The 18,212-nt window shown below is 36.1% G+C and overlaps 1 protein-coding gene across 1 annotated transcript; it reads right to left on the reverse strand.

Annotated features, from left to right (window-relative positions):
• Positions 1-5,123: 5,123 nt before the first annotated feature.
• LOC138347602 (uncharacterized) lies at positions 5,124-7,385 on the reverse strand. The gene is made up of 5 exons (XM_069295900.1): positions 7,194-7,385; positions 6,439-6,649; positions 5,821-6,090; positions 5,466-5,637; positions 5,124-5,316 (listed from the first exon to the last, which is right to left on the reverse strand). The coding sequence occupies exons 1-5, from the start codon at positions 7,383-7,385 to the stop codon at positions 5,124-5,126; spliced, it is 1,038 nt and encodes a 345-aa protein (XP_069152001.1).
• Between the last annotated feature and the right edge of the window lie 10,827 nt (positions 7,386-18,212).

Here is an 18,212-nt window from a genome sequence, read left to right on the forward strand (position 1 = left end):
GAATCGATCGAAACGGAGTGAATGAGCTACAATTACAACTAAAATAGGAAAAGGAAATTGAGAATTGCATAAAAAATATTGTAAAATATTAAGTACCAATAAATGTTATGTAGAATCAGAATATGAAGAAGTAATATTAATAAATAATAACAAGGAGAGTACCAGTAGTATGAACTAATACCATTACATTAACCACATGCTTTGTGTATCATAAATTAATGTAAAAGACGTTAAAGGACAAAATCAACAAATAACACAAAAGGCAGAATCAGAGTTAAAAAATCCAAAAGAAAGGAAAAAAGAACAAATAATGTTGACGAAATACATGAAAATGACGATATTTCTCCGAAAAGAACAATTTCATTTTTGAGCAGCCAAACGATTAAAAAAAAGGTTGAATTCCAAACTAAGAGAAACGACATAAGCAAGAATTTAAAAGTCAAGTGAACTACAAAAAGTTTAGATTGACAATAAGATATAAAATCATGGAGGAATAAGCAAAACGGCCTCTAACATCCATTATCCCGCCGATTAAAAAAAATAGAACAGATACGCACTAGCACTAGACGAATAACTCCCAGACTGATCACAACGATGCAAGAAAATAAAATAAAGTTAAAAAAATAAAATAATAAGAGAACCACAAAGGATTCGAAACCAACCTCTTCAATAATCATACAAATGCCCCATCCTAAACGATGCTATCATGTGATTATTAAATTTCCTCTTTTTCTTTTAGTTGAGACAAAATTTTCCCAACTCTAAAAAAAATCTTGTGTAAAATATATCTTTTTTTTCGACTTTGCTTCTGGTTTCTGCCTATTAATGAATTCCAACCAAAATCTATTCTCCAAATTTCCCAAAAAAAACCTCCTTTAAACTCAAGAAAAAGAGAGTTTATATAGCAACATATTTTTTGTTTTCGGAATGGGAGGGAAGGGGTAAGATCTTAAGGGGATTATTCTTTTTTTTTGGGCAAAAACGGAAATCCAAGTCCTCATTAAAAATTCAAAACTTCCCAGGACAAGAGACAACTTTTTTTTATAGGAATTCCACCCCAAAATCACTCCAAATCGGAAGGACGTAGGAGTGGATTGCTTCGATTTAACCTAATCGTCCTTGCGCTCGACGTGGTCTCCATCCACGAGAGTCAAGGACAAAGTTGCAGGTTGTTGTACGAGCACAGGGGAATGGAGACATTGAGACGCACCTGGTGTCGCTCACGCGCGGAGCTTCCTCACTTTGGGACTGAGCATGAAGACATTGTATCCTTCTCGTGCGCGTGCTTGGATTTTTTTCGTTGTCACACTTTTATAGGTTTCCTTCGCGGAAAGAGAAACAAAATGGAAGAAATGGGTCGAGTTACAAGGTTGGGTTGGGGCGGCTATTCTGAAAAAATAATTTTGGGCTTGGGTGGTTTTGGGAAAGAAGAAGGGGCCAAAGGTTTTATGATTAAAGGGAATTGGGTCTTCGGGAATGGGTAAAAGTTACTGAAAAAAAAGAAAATTTAGAAGAAGAGGACACAAAACGTCTTTATAAAACGGTCAAGCGGATCATTAATTTAACCAAATTGACTTTAAAGTGGCCAAATATATTAATTTTTAGATAAGATGAATTAACATATATTAATTAAAAAACTTTTTAATTCCAACGGACTAAAATAGTTGACTTAATGAACCAAAAAAAACTCAAAGTTATAAATAACAAAAGTTAAATTAATTTAAATGAACATTTGAATTAAAATAAAAACTTTTGACATGACTTCCAAACATTTATTGAATATACCAATTATATCTGTACAACCCTATGAAATATGTTACTAATTTAAACTTATGACAATCGATTAAGATAACAAATATAACTTTGAAGAGTATTCGAATTTTATACACTGACTATTCTCAATCGTTTGGTAATTAATAAGCTCGTGAAATAATTTATTGCGGAGGGTTAAAATTGGGTTTCAACATCTGTTCCTCATTTTACTTGGATTGATGCAAGCAATTCGAGGAAAATTAAATTGACCAATCATATTTTGACCGATCACAAATTCATCTTTTCGATTAAATTAGGTACGGACTTAAGAATTATGGCCAAACTTCGGAAAACGGTTTCCGTGAGAGTTCAGGCCACTTGCCGTTCAACAAGATTAATTTAACATACGATTTTGAATGAATTCACAAGCAACCCCGATACCATGTTATAAAGGTACCGAAATGCTCGAGAATAAGATTCGTGAGCGAATGTTGGAATCCAGCCGAGTTTTCAATGTTTAGTTCACCTACATATCCTTAAATCATAGGAATCAGGCTAGCTGTAGTTCAACTCAATCGTTTGAAAAGGAAATCTATTATGCTACATAACCTTTGGTTATGGACAAGTGACAAATTCAATATGTATGAAAAAAAGGCTCGTAATCTCTTAGCCATGAATGTGGTGCGCTCACATCCATGGGTAAGAACTTACACGGACATAATTTCCAAACTCTTGACGCACTCTCACTTAGATTAGAAACTTGCTTCCGGTAGATAAAAATTTCTAGATGCGAGACACAAACAAACGAAACTCAAAGGAAAACCCAAATGCCTTTTGATAGGGTTGTGGTTTAATAGTGGTGGAAGTCGCTCCTGTGCTAGCGTACTAAGAGTTTGGCAATCCTCTTTCGACTATGTCCCAGTTCGCTGCTAAGAAAAAGTTTCATGTAGTGTTGTGTCCCTGTTGACGTCGTCCGCACCTGTGGTTTTTGTAGAATTCATCCTTTCGGATGCTCTCGACAAAGACTGAGATAAAACTCGTCAGCTTTAAAAAATTTATTTAGGATGGGAGAAAGTTTCTTTTACCATGTCGACACTCAATTGTTCTCCTCTACATCTGACGTCAACTCAATCGATCTGACATAAAGCAAATAAAGCTTATGTCTGGTGTTTTGCAACGTAATCTCTGATGTACTCTTTACTTGATGTCTAAATAAATAAATGCTGATGCGATGCTGATATTTCTTTTGATGTCAATGGACTCTTCATGCTGATGTAAACATAAATGGAAGATGATGCAGTGCTGATGCTTCTCTTGATGTCGATGTAATCTTCGTGTTGTTTACTTTAATCAAAATAAAAGAATGCAGTTGATGCCAACAGATTAATATTTCTTTTTAGATGCATGATTCCTTCTCCGGTAGTGCATGATTTCTTACGGGACATGAATATCTTCCCGTGATGCATGAATTTGCAAGGTATAAAATCTTCTTGCGATGCATAATTTCAGTGAGGCATGAAATCTTCTCACGATGCATATGAAACCGTCTCACATGCATAGTCTTCCGCAGTGCATGAGTGTTGACTTGCAATGCACGATCTTCCGTGATGCATGAGTATTGGCGCGCGATGCATGATTTTCTGCGACGCATGCGTGTTGAGTCGCGATGCATTATTTTACACGATGCTTGCGTATTGACACGTGATGCATGATTTTCCATGATGCATGCGTCTTGTCTCGCAATGCATGATTTTCCGCAATGCTTGAGTATTGACTCGCGATGCATGAATTATTATATAGCCTCCAACGATGATAAAGGTAAAACTTCTTCCAGGTAATACATCGTCTAGATTGATAATAAACTAGCTAACCCCCTCCGGGTAATGCATAGTATTATATCCGACATTATGATGCAAATGATGTCCTTTATAAATTTCATGTCGTTGGAAATTTATGTAAATAAACAATTCATATCCCCGAGTCTCCAACATAAGAGATATAAAATGTCTCTTGCTTCTAGGAAAACTATTGAGTTTGGAATAGTTTTCTCCTCTTTGGACCTTTCCATATTCATTTATCGGAAGAATATGCTGATTTAAGAGCAAAACTATAAACTTGCGTCCACAGAAAAATTGTTAGTTTTTAAATGAACTAATCTGTGTCGATTTCTTCAGTTATTTGTTCCTTGTCTTACTATCTCCGTTTGATTTCCTTATCTCCCGACTCTTGATAGATAAGACAAAGTATTTTATGCCAAAACAAACAAAACACAAAAGGGATAATTTAAGAGAAATGAATTTTTTGAGAAATAGTATCTAAAAAAAAGTATCTGCCAAGTCATTTCATATAAGGCTTAACAAACATCTTTGAGTCTTATGCTTGAAGGCCTATCTGATGATTTGCTGGGGCATTTTCTGAGTAGCTCCGGACTTGCAGATAAATCCGTGATTAAATTTTGATGTCATCCTTAAAATTTCAGTCCCAGTTAATGTCTTGGTTATTTTTTCACTTTAACTGAGAAGATCGCGGAATTGTTGAGATCTTCTAAAAAATTATGTCCCAGTTGCAAATCTCGAAATATCTTCGGTCTTTACATGTTGAGGAGGAATCTTCTTCTCGAGAATTTTTGAGTCCCTCTCAAAAATTCTGTCCCAATTTTTATTGAAGAGAGGAATAGAAATCTTACGGAAGATACGGCCGAGCCCTTGTGGCACCTACATATCCTGTTGAGACAGGAATCAGGTCAAACATAGTTCCCCTCAAAGGTTAACAAAATAAGAACCATTTACAAAGAAAACTGACCAAGGCCGACATAGGCCGCCTATGTATATCATACTTGAGAATTTAGGTCTAACACAGTTCAGATACAAAGAAATGATTAAAGGGGATAAATGGGGTGACCGAAGCCGACATAGGCCACCTACGTATCTCATTATTTAGAATTCGGGTCAGACGTAATTCATTACAAGAGGGGTAAAATTTTCAGCAAAACAAATACAATCAAACAGAATGATTAGAAGTAAATAACAGAAATGCAAACCGAAGCTTCACACATAGTATCTTTTGACAGCAGTTTAGTTGATAGGTTTAGGCTTTACACTGCCATCCATCTCCGAAAAGACCAAAGACCTTCCAGATAATACTTTGTGAACAATGTAAGGTCCTTGCGAGTTTGGTGAAAACTTTCCTTTGTACTCGTCTTGATGAGGAAAAATACGCTTAAGAACCAACTGACCAACCTCAAAATTTCTGGCTCTTAATCTCTTATGAAAGGTACGAACCATTCTTTGCCTATACAATTGACTATGACAGAAGACAACCATTCGCTCCTCATCAATCAAAGATAGTTGTTCAATCCACTTGATAACCTATTAATCGTTACTTAACTCAGCTTCTTGGATGATTCTCAAAGACGGTATCTCAACTTCAGCAGGTATGACTGCTTGTGTTCCATATACTAGCAAATATGGAGTGGCTCCAGTTGATGTTCTGACAGTCGTGCGGTATCCCAATAAAGCATATGGTAACATCTCATGCCAACCTCGATGCTTGTCAATCATTTTTCTAAAAATCTTTTTGATATTCTTATTGGAAGTCTCTAAAAATTTATTTATTTGGGGATGATAAGTAGTTGTATTTCGATGTTCTCACATATCTCTCTCATCAAGTGTGTTGAGATTTGCCCCATTATCAGTGATGATGGATTCTTGTACCTCAATCTGCATATTTGATTGTTGCAAACAAAATCAACCACAACTTTCTTGGTTACTGACTTGTAAGAAGCTTCTTCCACCCAATTAGTGAAATAATCAATGGCAACCAAAATGAATCTATGTCCATTAGAAGCGGCTAGATCTACCATACCGATAACATCCATTCCCCAAGCTATGAATGGCCAAGGTTAACTCATAGCGTTAAGTTCATGAGGTGGCACTTGTATCATATCATCGTGCACTTGGCATTTGTTGCATTTTTGCACAAACTTGAAAAAATCATTCTCCATAGTCATCCAGAAATACCCGGATGGTAGGATATTTCTTGCCAAAGTGATCCCATTTATATGCGTACCACAAACTCCAGCATGTATCTGTCCAATCAGTTTTGCAGCTTCAACGACATCGACAAATCTGAGAAGACCTAAGTCTGGAGTCCTCCTATATAGGACTTCTCCACTTAGAAAGAAATTGAGATCCATACGGCATATCGACTTCTTCTGAATTGAAGTAGCATCTTCGAGATAAGTTCCAAACTCCAAATACTTCTTTATATAAAAATACCAAGGCAAACCGTCTGGTTTTGCTTCAACATGGGAATAATGAAATGGATGTTTTTTCAACTCTATATGCAGAGAATCAATATAATCTGTATCTGAATGTTTAATTATCGAAGGGACGGTGTCCAGAGTATCGGCCAATTCATTTTGTATTTTCGGAGTATGTCTTAACTCAATCATACAAAATCTTTTACACAACTTTTGCAAGTATTGTGCATAAAGTATAATCTTTGGGTTCTTCACATCCCATTCTCCTTAAACATGATGAATTAAAAGGTTTGAATCTCCAATAACAAACAACTCGTAGACATTCATGTCGATGGACATCTTCAACCCAAGAATATAAGCTTTGTATTGGGCCATGTTATTTGTGCAATTAAATCGGAGATTAGACACCATGGGGTAGTTCTTACCAGTTTTTGACACTAAGACTGCTCCAATACCTTTACCTTGATGATTTGTCGCTCCGTCAAAGAATAATCTCCAACCTAGATATGCCTCAGAAATATCCTCACCGACAAATGACACTTCATCGCGGTGAAAATAAGTCTTAAGTGGTTCGTACTCTTTATCAACAGGATTTTTTACAAGATTATCAGCCAAATCCTGTGCCTTTATTGCTTTCTAAGTCACATGCACAATATCAAATTCACTCAACAACATTTTCCACTTAGCTAGCTTTCCGCTCGGCATCGCCTTTTGGAAGATATACTTCAGTGGATCCATTCTGGAAATGAGGTATGTATTATAGAAAGACAAATAATGTCTCAACTTCTGGGCAAGCCACGTCAAACCACAACACGTTCTCTCAAACAAAGTGTAACGAGACTGTATGGAGTAAACTTCTTGATAATATAAAATATAGCCCTTTCCTTCTTTCCTTTCTCGTCGTGTTGAGCAAGTACACATCTAAATGCACTATCTGAGAACAGACAAGTAGAACAACAAAGGACTCTCTTCTCGCGGAGGAACCAATACCGGTGGATTGAACAAATAGTTCTTAATAGCATCAAAACCAGTATGAAACTAGGGTGTCTTTCTTTAACAACCTGAAAATAGGATCATACACCACGGCTGATTGAGTTATGAATCGGCTTATGTAATTTAACCTCCCTAAGAAACTCATCACCTCTTTTTTCATCTACGGTGGAGGTAACTCTTGAATTACTTTAATCTTAGAAGGGTCCAGCACAATACCCCTTTTGCTGACTATAAATCCCAACAACTTCCCGGCTGGAACTCTAAAACCGCATTTGGCGGGAGTCAACTTCAAGTTGTAATGACACAGCCGATCAAAGAATTTCTTTAGATGTGCAAAGTTGTCCAAACTCTTGCGGGACTTGATTATAATGTCATCCATATAGACTTCTATCTCCTTATGAATTATGTCGTGAAAAATGGTCGTCATAGCTCTCATGTAGGTGGCACCGGCATTCTTGAGGACGAATGACATCACTCTGTTATGATAGACACCCCAAGGTGTAATGAAAGCCACTTTTCTGCGTCTTCTTCATCTCGTAGAATCTAATGATAACCCGCGTAACAATCCACAAATGACTGTAGTTCATGCCTAACACAATTGTCAATCAAAATATGAATATTCAGCAATGGAAAATTATCCTTTGGGCTAGATTTGTTGAGATCTCTGTAGTCGACACAAATCCTGATTTTCCCATCTTTTTTGGCGACCAGAACAACATTGGCCAACCAAGTTGGATATTGTGTCACATCCACCAAACGGGACTCTATCAGCTTGGTCATCTCTTCTTTAATTTTTAAACTCAGTTGAGTCTTGAATTTATTAGTTTTTTGCTCAATCGGATCGAACCCGAGTTAATCGGCAGCTTATGGGATACGACATCAGTACTCAACCCTTGCATGTCACCGACTTCCAAGACGAAAACATCAGCATATTAAGCAAGCAAATGAATTAGGACTTCTTTCTGAGGTTCATTTAGGTTGATGTTGATCTTAATTTCTTTGACATATTCTGGATCTCCCAAATTCACCATTTCTGTTTCGTCTAGATTTAGTTTATGTTGATTCTTGAACTGCCGAAAATCCTCGGCGACATAATTTGGTTCCCCACATTCTTCTTCACAATCGTCAACCTTTTCGTCACCTGTCTCACTTTTTTCATTTAGCTCGTGACATGACATGACATTGGTAGGTCTGTAACTTAAAGTTAATGAAATAATAAACCAAAAAAAATTAGGAAAGTAAGGTATAACAAAAAACTAAATAAATAAAGTTAAAAAAAGAGGCTTTCATTTAAAAACAATGCAAATTTTGGCCATGGCATAGGCCATGTCACATATTTGAACATCACAATGAAAATTTGAAAATTTGAACAGCTAAGAAAATGCCAAAATGGTGGTCTTGGGCCTCTTCCAAACTACCACCGATTTTAATGTGCATGAATTGACGCCTTTGTACCAAAGAGTTTGGGGTATCAGGATCGGCGTGGAAGTCCAGTTTAGCAGCACCTCCCCTGGTACAGCATCGCGAATACTAGCTAGCTCGACCTCTTCCTCGACAACAACATCAATCTCCTCGAAGAGGTCACACATACATTCCATAAGGTCTTCATGCTTGGCATACTTCCGGATTGGAAAGGATTGATACAGATGTGGGATCGGCTTAGTCAAGGCTTGATCATTTTTTTTCTTCATCTTCATGTCATCAAAACCATTACATTAACCCCTTGCTTTGTGTATAATAAATTAATGTAAAAGAGGTTAAAGGACAAAATCAACAAATAACACAGAAGGCAGAATCCAAGTTCAAAAAAATAAAAAAAAAGGAAAAAACTAATATTGAGGAAATACTCGAAAATGACGACATTTCTCCGAAAAGAGCAATTTCAGTTTTGAGCAGCTACACGATATAAAAAAAGGGTGAATTCCAAACTAAGAGAAACGACACTAGTAAGAATTTAAAATTCATGTGAACTACAAAAAGTTTTGATTGACAATGAGATATAAAATCATGGAGGAATAAGCAAAACGGCTTCTAACGTCCATGGTCACGCCGATTAAAAAAAACAGAACAAACACGCACTAGGACTAGACGAATAACTCCCGAACTGATAACAACGATGCAAGAAAGTAAAAAAAAGTAAAAAAAAAAGTAAAATAATAAGATAGCCACAAAGGATTCGAAACCAACATCTTCAACAATCAAACAAATGCCCCATCCCAAATTATGCTATAACGCAAGGATCCCATCCTCAAACAAACATAAAAATTACAATCTCAAAATGACACAAACAGAGATATAAAAATAAAACATATTATACTTTTAAAAGAAAAAAAATCGTATTCTTCAAAACATGGCAATAAATGCATATAGAACAGAATGTGAATCCATTATACGCACTCAAAAAATACCAAGGGGTTACGAGTTTGTTACCTCTTTTTGAGCAGCGACTAAGACTTAAACAGTGAAGCAACGACCTTCACCGCGAGAAACTCCAAACACAAACGATGAGCGAGAAAATCCGGGTGAAATGATGGACTTAAACACTTGAAATTGCTATTTTCAAACCATAGTGTGTATTAGAATATTTATTAAACTTACTCTTTTTCGTTTAATTGAAAGAAAATTTTCCAACTCAAAAAAAAATCCTCTATAAAATATGTCTTTTTTTTACTTTGCTTCTGGGTTTCTGCCTATTAATTAATTCTAACCAAAAGCTATTCTCCAAAACTCCCAAAAAAAACCTCCTTTAAACTTAGGAGAAAGAGAGTTTATATAGCAGCAATTTTTTTTCGGAATAGGAGGGAAGGGGTAAGATCAGAAAGTAATTCATCTTTTTTTTTGTCTGGGCAAAAACGGAAATCCAAGTCCTCATTAAAAATTCAAAACTTCTTAGGACACCACACAACTATTTTTTGACAATAATTCCACCCCAAAATACTCCAAACAGGGAGGACGTAGGAACGGATGGTTTTGATTTAACCTTATCGTCCTTGTACTCGACATGGTCTCCATCCACACGAGTCAAGGATAAAGTTGCTGGTTTGGAATACGCTGTTGTACGAGCAAAAGGGAATGGAGACGTTGAGACGCGCCTGGTGTAACTCACGCACGGAGCTTCCTCGCTTTGGGACTGAGCGTGAAGACGTTGTATCCTTCTCGTGCGCGTGCTTGGATTGTTGTCGGTTGTAACACTTTTCTAGGTTTCCTTCACGTGAAAGAGAAACAAACTTGCAGAAATTGTTGAGTTACAAGGTTGGGTTGGGGCGGCTGTTCTGAAAAAATTATTTTGGGTTTTGGGAAGGAAGAAGGGGCCCAAGGTGTTATGATTAAAGGGAATTGGGTCTTTGGGAATGGGTCAAATTTACTGAAACAAAATAATTTAGAAGTCGAGGACCCAAAACGTCTTTATAAAACGGTCAAGTGGATAGTTAATTTAACCAAATTGACTTGTAAATGGCCAATTCTAGTAAATTTTAAATAAGACGAATTAACATATATTAATTAACAAACTTCTTAATTCAAACGGAATAAAATAGTTAACTTAATGACCAAAAAAACTCAATGTTATAAATAACTTAAGTTAAATTAATTTAAATAAGCATTTGAATTAAAATAAAATCTTTTGACATGACTTCAAAACATTTATGAAATATACCAATTATATCTGTACAACCTTATGAAATATTTTTACTAATTAAAAGTTATGACAATCGATTAAGATCACAAAAATGACTTTGAAGAGTATTCAAATTTTATAAACTGACTATTCTCAATCATTTCGGAAGTAAGAAGCTCGTGAAATAATTTATCACGGAGGGTTAAAATTGGGTGTCAACACATGTTACACTCAATGGAGAGACAATAGGTCCCTGAGAGAGGGTCCTATCACCTAGGAGGTGTTTAAAAGGGATTTCCATGATCATTTCTTTCCTGGGGAGAAACAAGAGGCGGAAGTGGAAGAATTTATCAACCTTCATCAAAGAGGTCTGAGTGTGAAAGAGTACTCCTTGAATTTTACTAAATTATCCAAATATTCTCCTTCCTTAGTATCTTATCCTAGGGATGAGATAACTCTCTTTGTGACGGTAGTGTCCAATGACTTAGTTGAAGATTTTTGTTTGGCGATGATGCATGACAATATGGATATTTCTTGGTTTATGGTTCATGCTAAATAGGTGGAAGAGAGTAGACTAAGGAGGAAGACTAGAGTTACAATGATGGTAAAGTCATATGAAAGTTGTTTTTCTAAGGGAAGGTTGGAAATTCATGACAAGCCTAGGTTCAAGAAAATGTTCTCCAACCAGGTCCCTTCAAAATTTCCCAAGGCTTATGATGGTAGGTTTTCTAACCCTAAGTACTAAAAGGGAAGAGGTACTAACTCACCATGTAAGAAAGTGTGGCAAGTAGCATATGGGTGAATGTCTAGTTTGGATGGATTATTGCTTTGGGTGTGGCAAGAGTGGCCCTTAGGTTAGAAAATTCCCTAATATGAGGAATCAATAGAAGGGGAGTGACCAATCTCAAGCAAGTTGTACTAATTTCAAATATCCAAGGGGAACCATTTTTATGGTCTCCGCTCTACAGGTGAGAAAGAAGAGTCTAACGATGTGGTCACTGATATGTTACAAGTCTTTTCTATTGATGTTTATGCTTTACTTTACCCAGTGCTACTTTATCATTTGGAAGTCCTCTAGTGGCAAAACATGTTTATATTTTACCCGATATTTTGATTTAACCATTTTCAGTTACAACTCCGGTGGGTGACTCCCTTGTGGCTAGACTAGTCTTTAGGAGTTGTCCTATATCTTCGCCCAATAAAGATTAATAGGTGGATTTTTAGAGATACATAGGTTAGTTTGGTAATGGAATGGTTTCATGCTTGTTTAGCTTCCATCGATTGTCGAACAAAATTGGTGAAGTTCAATTTCCTAATGAACCCATGTTTGAGTTTAAGTGGGTTAAATCAATTCCTAAAGGTCGTATCATTTCAAGTTTAAAATTTTATAAAATGATCTCTAAAGGGTGTTTTTACAATATTGAAAGACTCAAAGATCTTGAGTCTGACATTCCTCCTATAGAGTCAGTCCCTGTAGTGAAGACTTTCCAGAAGTCTTTCCTTGTGACTTTCCCGGAAATCCTCCTAAGCACCAAACTTTGGTATTGAATTGTTACCGGATATGAATCCCGTTTCAATCCCTCCTTATAGGATGGCTTTAGAGGATTTGAAAGAGCAAAAGCTTCAAGTCAAGGACTTATTAGATAAGGGTTTCATTCAACCTAGTAGTTCAACATGGGGATCTCCAGTGTTGTTTGTTAAGAAGAAGGATAGTTCCCTTAGGATGGGCATTGACTTTGATCAACTTAATAAGGTCATCAATAATAATAAGTATAATCTCCCTCGGATTTACGACTTGTTTTATTATATCTAATGGAAAACTACTTTTCTAAGATTTACATAAGGTTGGGGTATAACAAACTTAGGATGAGAAGTACTGATATATATAAAATGGCATTTCGAAGTAGGTATGGTCACTATGAATTCCTAGTAATGTCATTTGGTTTCACTAATTTCCTCAGTCTTTTATGGACTTTATGAATAGGGTATTTCGAAATTAGGTAGATTTCTTTGCCATTTTCTTAATTTACGACATCATGGTATATTTGAAATATGAGGGTGAACATATGGACCACTTGAGAGTTGTATTGCAATTACTCAAGGAACAACAATTATTTTCAAAGTATAGGAAGTGTGAGTTTTCGTTTAGATCAGTGGCGTTTCTTGTTCATATTATCTCAAGTGAGGGTATAGAGGATGATCTAAACAAAATCGCGGCAGTCATGAATTGTCCTAGAACATTGACTCCAACTGACACTAAAAGTTTCTTGGGTTTAGCCGGGTACTATAGGAGGTTGTGTATGGATTTGCGTCCATTACTTTTCCTTTAACTATCTTGACCCAAAAGAGTGTGAAATTTGAGTGGTCGGAGGCATGTTAAAGAAGCTTCCAAATTTTGAAAGATAGGCTTACCTCCGCTCCGGTGTTGACTTTACCGGCGGGTACGAAGGTTTTGTTGTATGTTATGATGCATCCCGAGTGGGTTTGGTTTCTGTCTTTATGCAACATGTGTAGGTAGTAGCCTATGCCTCTAGACAACTCAAAGTGTATGATATGAATTACCCTATACATGATCTTGAATTAGCGTTCTTAGTGTTTCTATAAAAATATGGAGGCATTACTTGTATGGTGTTCATGTGGGTTTGTATACCGACCATAAGAGTCTTCCATATATGGTTACTCAAAAAGAGTTTAATCTACGACAAAGAAGATGGTTAGAATAATTTAAATATTACGACACGAGTGTTCTCTACGACCCTGACAAGGCTAAAGTGGTTGCAGATGGTCTAAGTCATATGACCATGACAAGTGTGTCTCATGTAGAATAACGGAAGAAAGACCTGAGGAAGGATGTTCATAGGTTGGCTCAATTGTGTGTTCGATTGGAAGATATCCAAAATGGTGGTTTCATAGTTCATAATAAGTCCGATTCATCTTTAGTGTTTGAGGTGAAGTCTAAGAAATATCTTGATCCACTATTAATGGTGTTGAAGAAATTGGGACTTATCAAGTTCAATGAGCCATTCTACCAAAGGGTAAATGGTGTGCTAAGGTATTAGGGTAGATTATGTGTGACAGATGTTAATGATTTTAGGGGAAAGATTTTGGAAGAAGTTCATGGTTCCCAATATTATATTCACCAGAGTGCTAACAAAATGTATCGTGTGCCTTAGAGAGGTATATTGGTAGGATGGCTTAAAAAGGGACATACAGGTGTTTGTATTCAAATGTCCAAGTTGCAAACAAGTTAAAGTTGAGCATCTAAAGCCTAGTGGTCTAACCTACGAAATGGGTGTTCCCAAATGAAAGTGGGAAGATATTAGTATGGACTTTGTTGTTGGGTTTCCTCGAACCCAGAGGCAAAATGACTCAATTTGGGTTATCGTGGATAAGTTAACAAAGTCACTCATTTTATCCCCGTTAAGTCTACTTATTCGGCAGAAGATTATGCAAGAATTTACATTAATGATATTGTGAGCCTTCATGCGATCCCTTTGTCCATCATATTAAATAGAGGTGCACAATTCACTTTTCGTTTTTGGAGTTCTTTCAAAAAAAGGTTTGGGTACACAAGTAAAGCTTAGCATTACTTTTCATCCCCAAATGGATGGTCAAACATATAATATTATTCAAACCCTATAAGACATGTTAAGAGATTGTGTGATAGATTTCAAAGGTAATTGGAACAATCACCTACCGTTGATTGAGTTCTCCTATAGAAATAGTTATCACTCGTGTATTTCAATGGCTTCACTGAAGGCACTCTATGGTAGGAGATGTATGTCTCCATTAAGGTTGTTTGAGGTTGTGAGTCTTCAATCCTTGGTCCCTAAATAATCTATGACTCTTTGGAGAAGGTTCGGGTGATAAGGGATAGGGCAAAGACATCCTATAGTCGACAAAAATCCAATGCCTACAATAAAAAAAAGAGATCTTAATTCAAAGTAGGAGATATGGTGTATTTGAAGATTTCACTTTTGAAAGGGGTGATGAGGTTAGGCAAAAAGCGGAAGTTAAGTCCCTGGTATATGGGTCTGTATATGATTTTACAACGGGTCAGAACAGTTGCATATGAGTTGAAATTACCTAGTGAGCTATCTTTGCTTCATCTTTTATTTCACGTCTCCATGGTAAAAATGTTTATTAGTGATCCCGTGTCCATTTTCCCTATTGAAAGTTTAGTTGTGGATGAGATCCTTTCTTATGAAGAGGTTTTAGTGGATATTTTAGATCGCCAAGTCAACATGTTGAGAAACAAAGAGGTGGCCTCTGTAAAATTCTTATGAAGAAATCACCTAGTTGAGGGAGCAAAACATGGTACGCCAACGACAGCATGAATTCACTCTACCTTATCTTATTCGTAATTAAGGTTAGTCACTCCTATGAATAATGAAAATATCAATAATCTTGAATTTTGCTTGTTTTGCTAAAATATGCAATGCATATGTATGGTAGAAGTTCATGCCAAAATGAGTTTTCATGTGAAAATGTTCTTTGGCTTAATTTTCACTTTTTTGTGTTTAATGTATTGTTGCCTTAATGAAATGGTATTTATCTTGTTAATGTGTTTTGAAAATAAGTTTTTGCATAAATTACTTGAGGATCATGAGGAAATTCCTCATATTGTGATGTTGAGCTCTTATACGTAGTAACTGGTGTTTTGAGTTTCTATGTGTAAATTCCATGTTTATATGTTGATTTGAGTTGTAGCTCATGTTTTAATATTTTTTTTGGTTGGGCTGTTAATCATGAGTCATCTTTCCCTATAAAAAGATTGTAGTGTCATTCGGGGACGAATGTTCCTGGGGATAATGTAACACTCCGCCAGTCCAAGGCCTAATATAGAGCCTCACTTGAAAATAAGTGACTTGTAACACTATTTTAACGCCTAAAATAATGTATTTAAATCATTTAGGAAGTATTAGATTCAAAACGTCAAGGAACATCCAGGACGTTTGAAGACTAGTGAAATAAGTGCTAGTGTGACTTGGTTCTTAAAACGTCCCTAGAGAGGACTCTTAAATTAGACCAAAAAGTTGTTTTTGATATTGTGCAAACGACAAGCTGTCGATTGATCGAAGCTCCGTCGATGGATCCTTCATCCGATACTTATTCATTACCTAAAAAGGACCAAAACACCAGTCTCTCACCCAATCAATTCCTTGCCAGTACAGGGCGTCGATTGACCTACAAACCATAGGTCGGGGTCTCATAGGTGGAGTCTATTTTAGGTTGTCCAATTATTAGTCAAGTCATTTAATTAGTTTATTAGTCAGGCATTTAATTAGTGGTTAAGAGATCTTTAGTTTAGTTAGTAAAGAGACTATAAAAGGTCGAACAGTCATTAAACAAACCTAACACACTTCAATTCCAAAAACTCAAAACTCCCCTCCTTCTCTCTACTTTTCATCTCCCCGTAGATGACCATTGAAGACCAAGATTTGAGGGCATTAGGGATGAAAGAACTCAAATTTCTCTACAACAATCTTTAGTGATTAACAATTTACGGAAGCTCTTCACTATTGGGACTCCCTTCCCCAAAAGTTCTTCAAAGATGATTTATAAAATTGATAAAATCATGGGTTTCCTTCTTATTCCAAAATTGATCATTCAAAATGAATATTTCCTTGTTTCTTTTGATTATCATAGATATATTATGATGTGTTATTGGTTATGGTATTTTTTAATTGTAGACCTAATTCTATGGAAAATATCATTAATTTACCCTATTTCCCTAACCCTAGGTTGTAAATTGATGCTAAATTGGTTAAGTGGCGATGAAATTTACATAGTGCTTATGTTGATTAAGATTATATGATGTTATGAATTATATTAATGGATGAATGTTATTGGTTGAGTTTAGACCATTGAAGGACTCTTGTGAAGGTGAATTGGTAAGACTTTCTCATCTTGAATCCTTACTTCAATTGTGATGGCTTAGACTTGATGATTATGTTCAATTGTGTCACGACCAGAATCTAGACCCCAAACGAGACCGGCTTCGTTGACCTCTCAGAGATCGCAAACAAGCTTACATACGTTATTCTTACTTTATCTCAAAATATAGAGTTGTATGGGATTAGTACACACTTGTACTAAGTATGGGTACATGCAAGAACACACCAAGGACATGCATGAGTAAGAATACCTCTTTCCTAACAACATGATTATGGAAAGTAAAGTAAGTTGATTTGCCATATTATAAATAGGAAAATTAGTGAACTTTCCAAATTTGGATTAGGAAAGTTATGCCATGAGAGTAACATGCATCATCAAACATAACATATTTCATATAGCACATATCATCTTACACGTAGCATACATCATATTGCATATGAGACATAACATCTTACACATAGAACATATCATACGCCATGAGACCTTGGAATCCTAGACTTGACATTAAGACTTTCAAAAATGAGGGATCAACATATGGGACCTCACATATGGAGTGTTCATTAACAAACATAGAGTCTGCTTCATTCACTCATATGTACTTCATTTCATTTTGTTCATAGGCTAGTGTGGACTCCTGCTATACCTAAAAATATATTTAAAATTTTTAATTGGGTTCGCTTTTCAATGACCAAGAATGACCTAATGTCATTCCTTGAGTCTAACTCACCTCTTGATCATCCTGCCCTACCACCTTTGTTACCATTCATTTAATTATGTGCATCATTTAAGGATGACCTCATTCTAAATTCAATCATTGGGACTTTATCTTTAACTGATATAGATCATGTGAGCATCACGAAATACAGTGTCATGAAACGTTACACTACAATAAGGTAGAATCACCTGCCAAAGTGACCCAAAACATGCTAGCGTACATGGGAGTTGAACCCCGCCAGATCCCTATATTGGCAGTATAGGTTCGAAGACTAGCAGATATAAGGAGACACATACCCACCATTCCAGACAATCTCATCTCATGATAGTTACGTGAACCTTCGCCCTTCCTGAAAGAAGGCATCACCTCTCATAGCTAGTCTGTCGGTGCTCAATATAAAGTTCCATTACAATCAACTCATACGTCATAGCTCAAATAGATGATTTCGCATCTCATTATTAGCATTAAGTGTGTTAATCTCAATACATTCATTAGAGTGTTCATAGAGACTACTCTCTTCATTAAGTTTACACTGTAATAGGTGAGTACATTTTTTGTAACATTTACTTAGTATCATTTGATATTGCTCTCATATTTTACATTAGCCTCATATCATGTTGTCACCACATTCATTAACATTAGCACATTTCTTCTCAATAATTACTCACCCTTTTTTACATGAATGTTAATCTCATCATATGCCAATGGATTTTGCCATTTAGTCTCCTTCACACTCTAACTTTACCCTTCAAGGGTTTCGTCATTTCATTGTTCATTTCATCATTTCATTGTTCATTTCGTCATATATCAATGCACTTGGCCATTTAGTGTATCTTACACTCGTACTTAACCCTTCTAGGGTTTCATCATTTCATAACATACATCTTAGGTTCATTTATTTTTAATCATATGCAAGACTTATGGGTCTATACATACAAGTCATGAGGCTTCATTCATAGTTTGTTAAGTGACTCATA

This window comes from Solanum lycopersicum, chromosome 3 (assembly GCF_036512215.1).
Source record: "Solanum lycopersicum chromosome 3, SLM_r2.1".
Classification (NCBI taxonomy): domain Eukaryota; kingdom Viridiplantae; phylum Streptophyta; class Magnoliopsida; order Solanales; family Solanaceae; genus Solanum; species Solanum lycopersicum.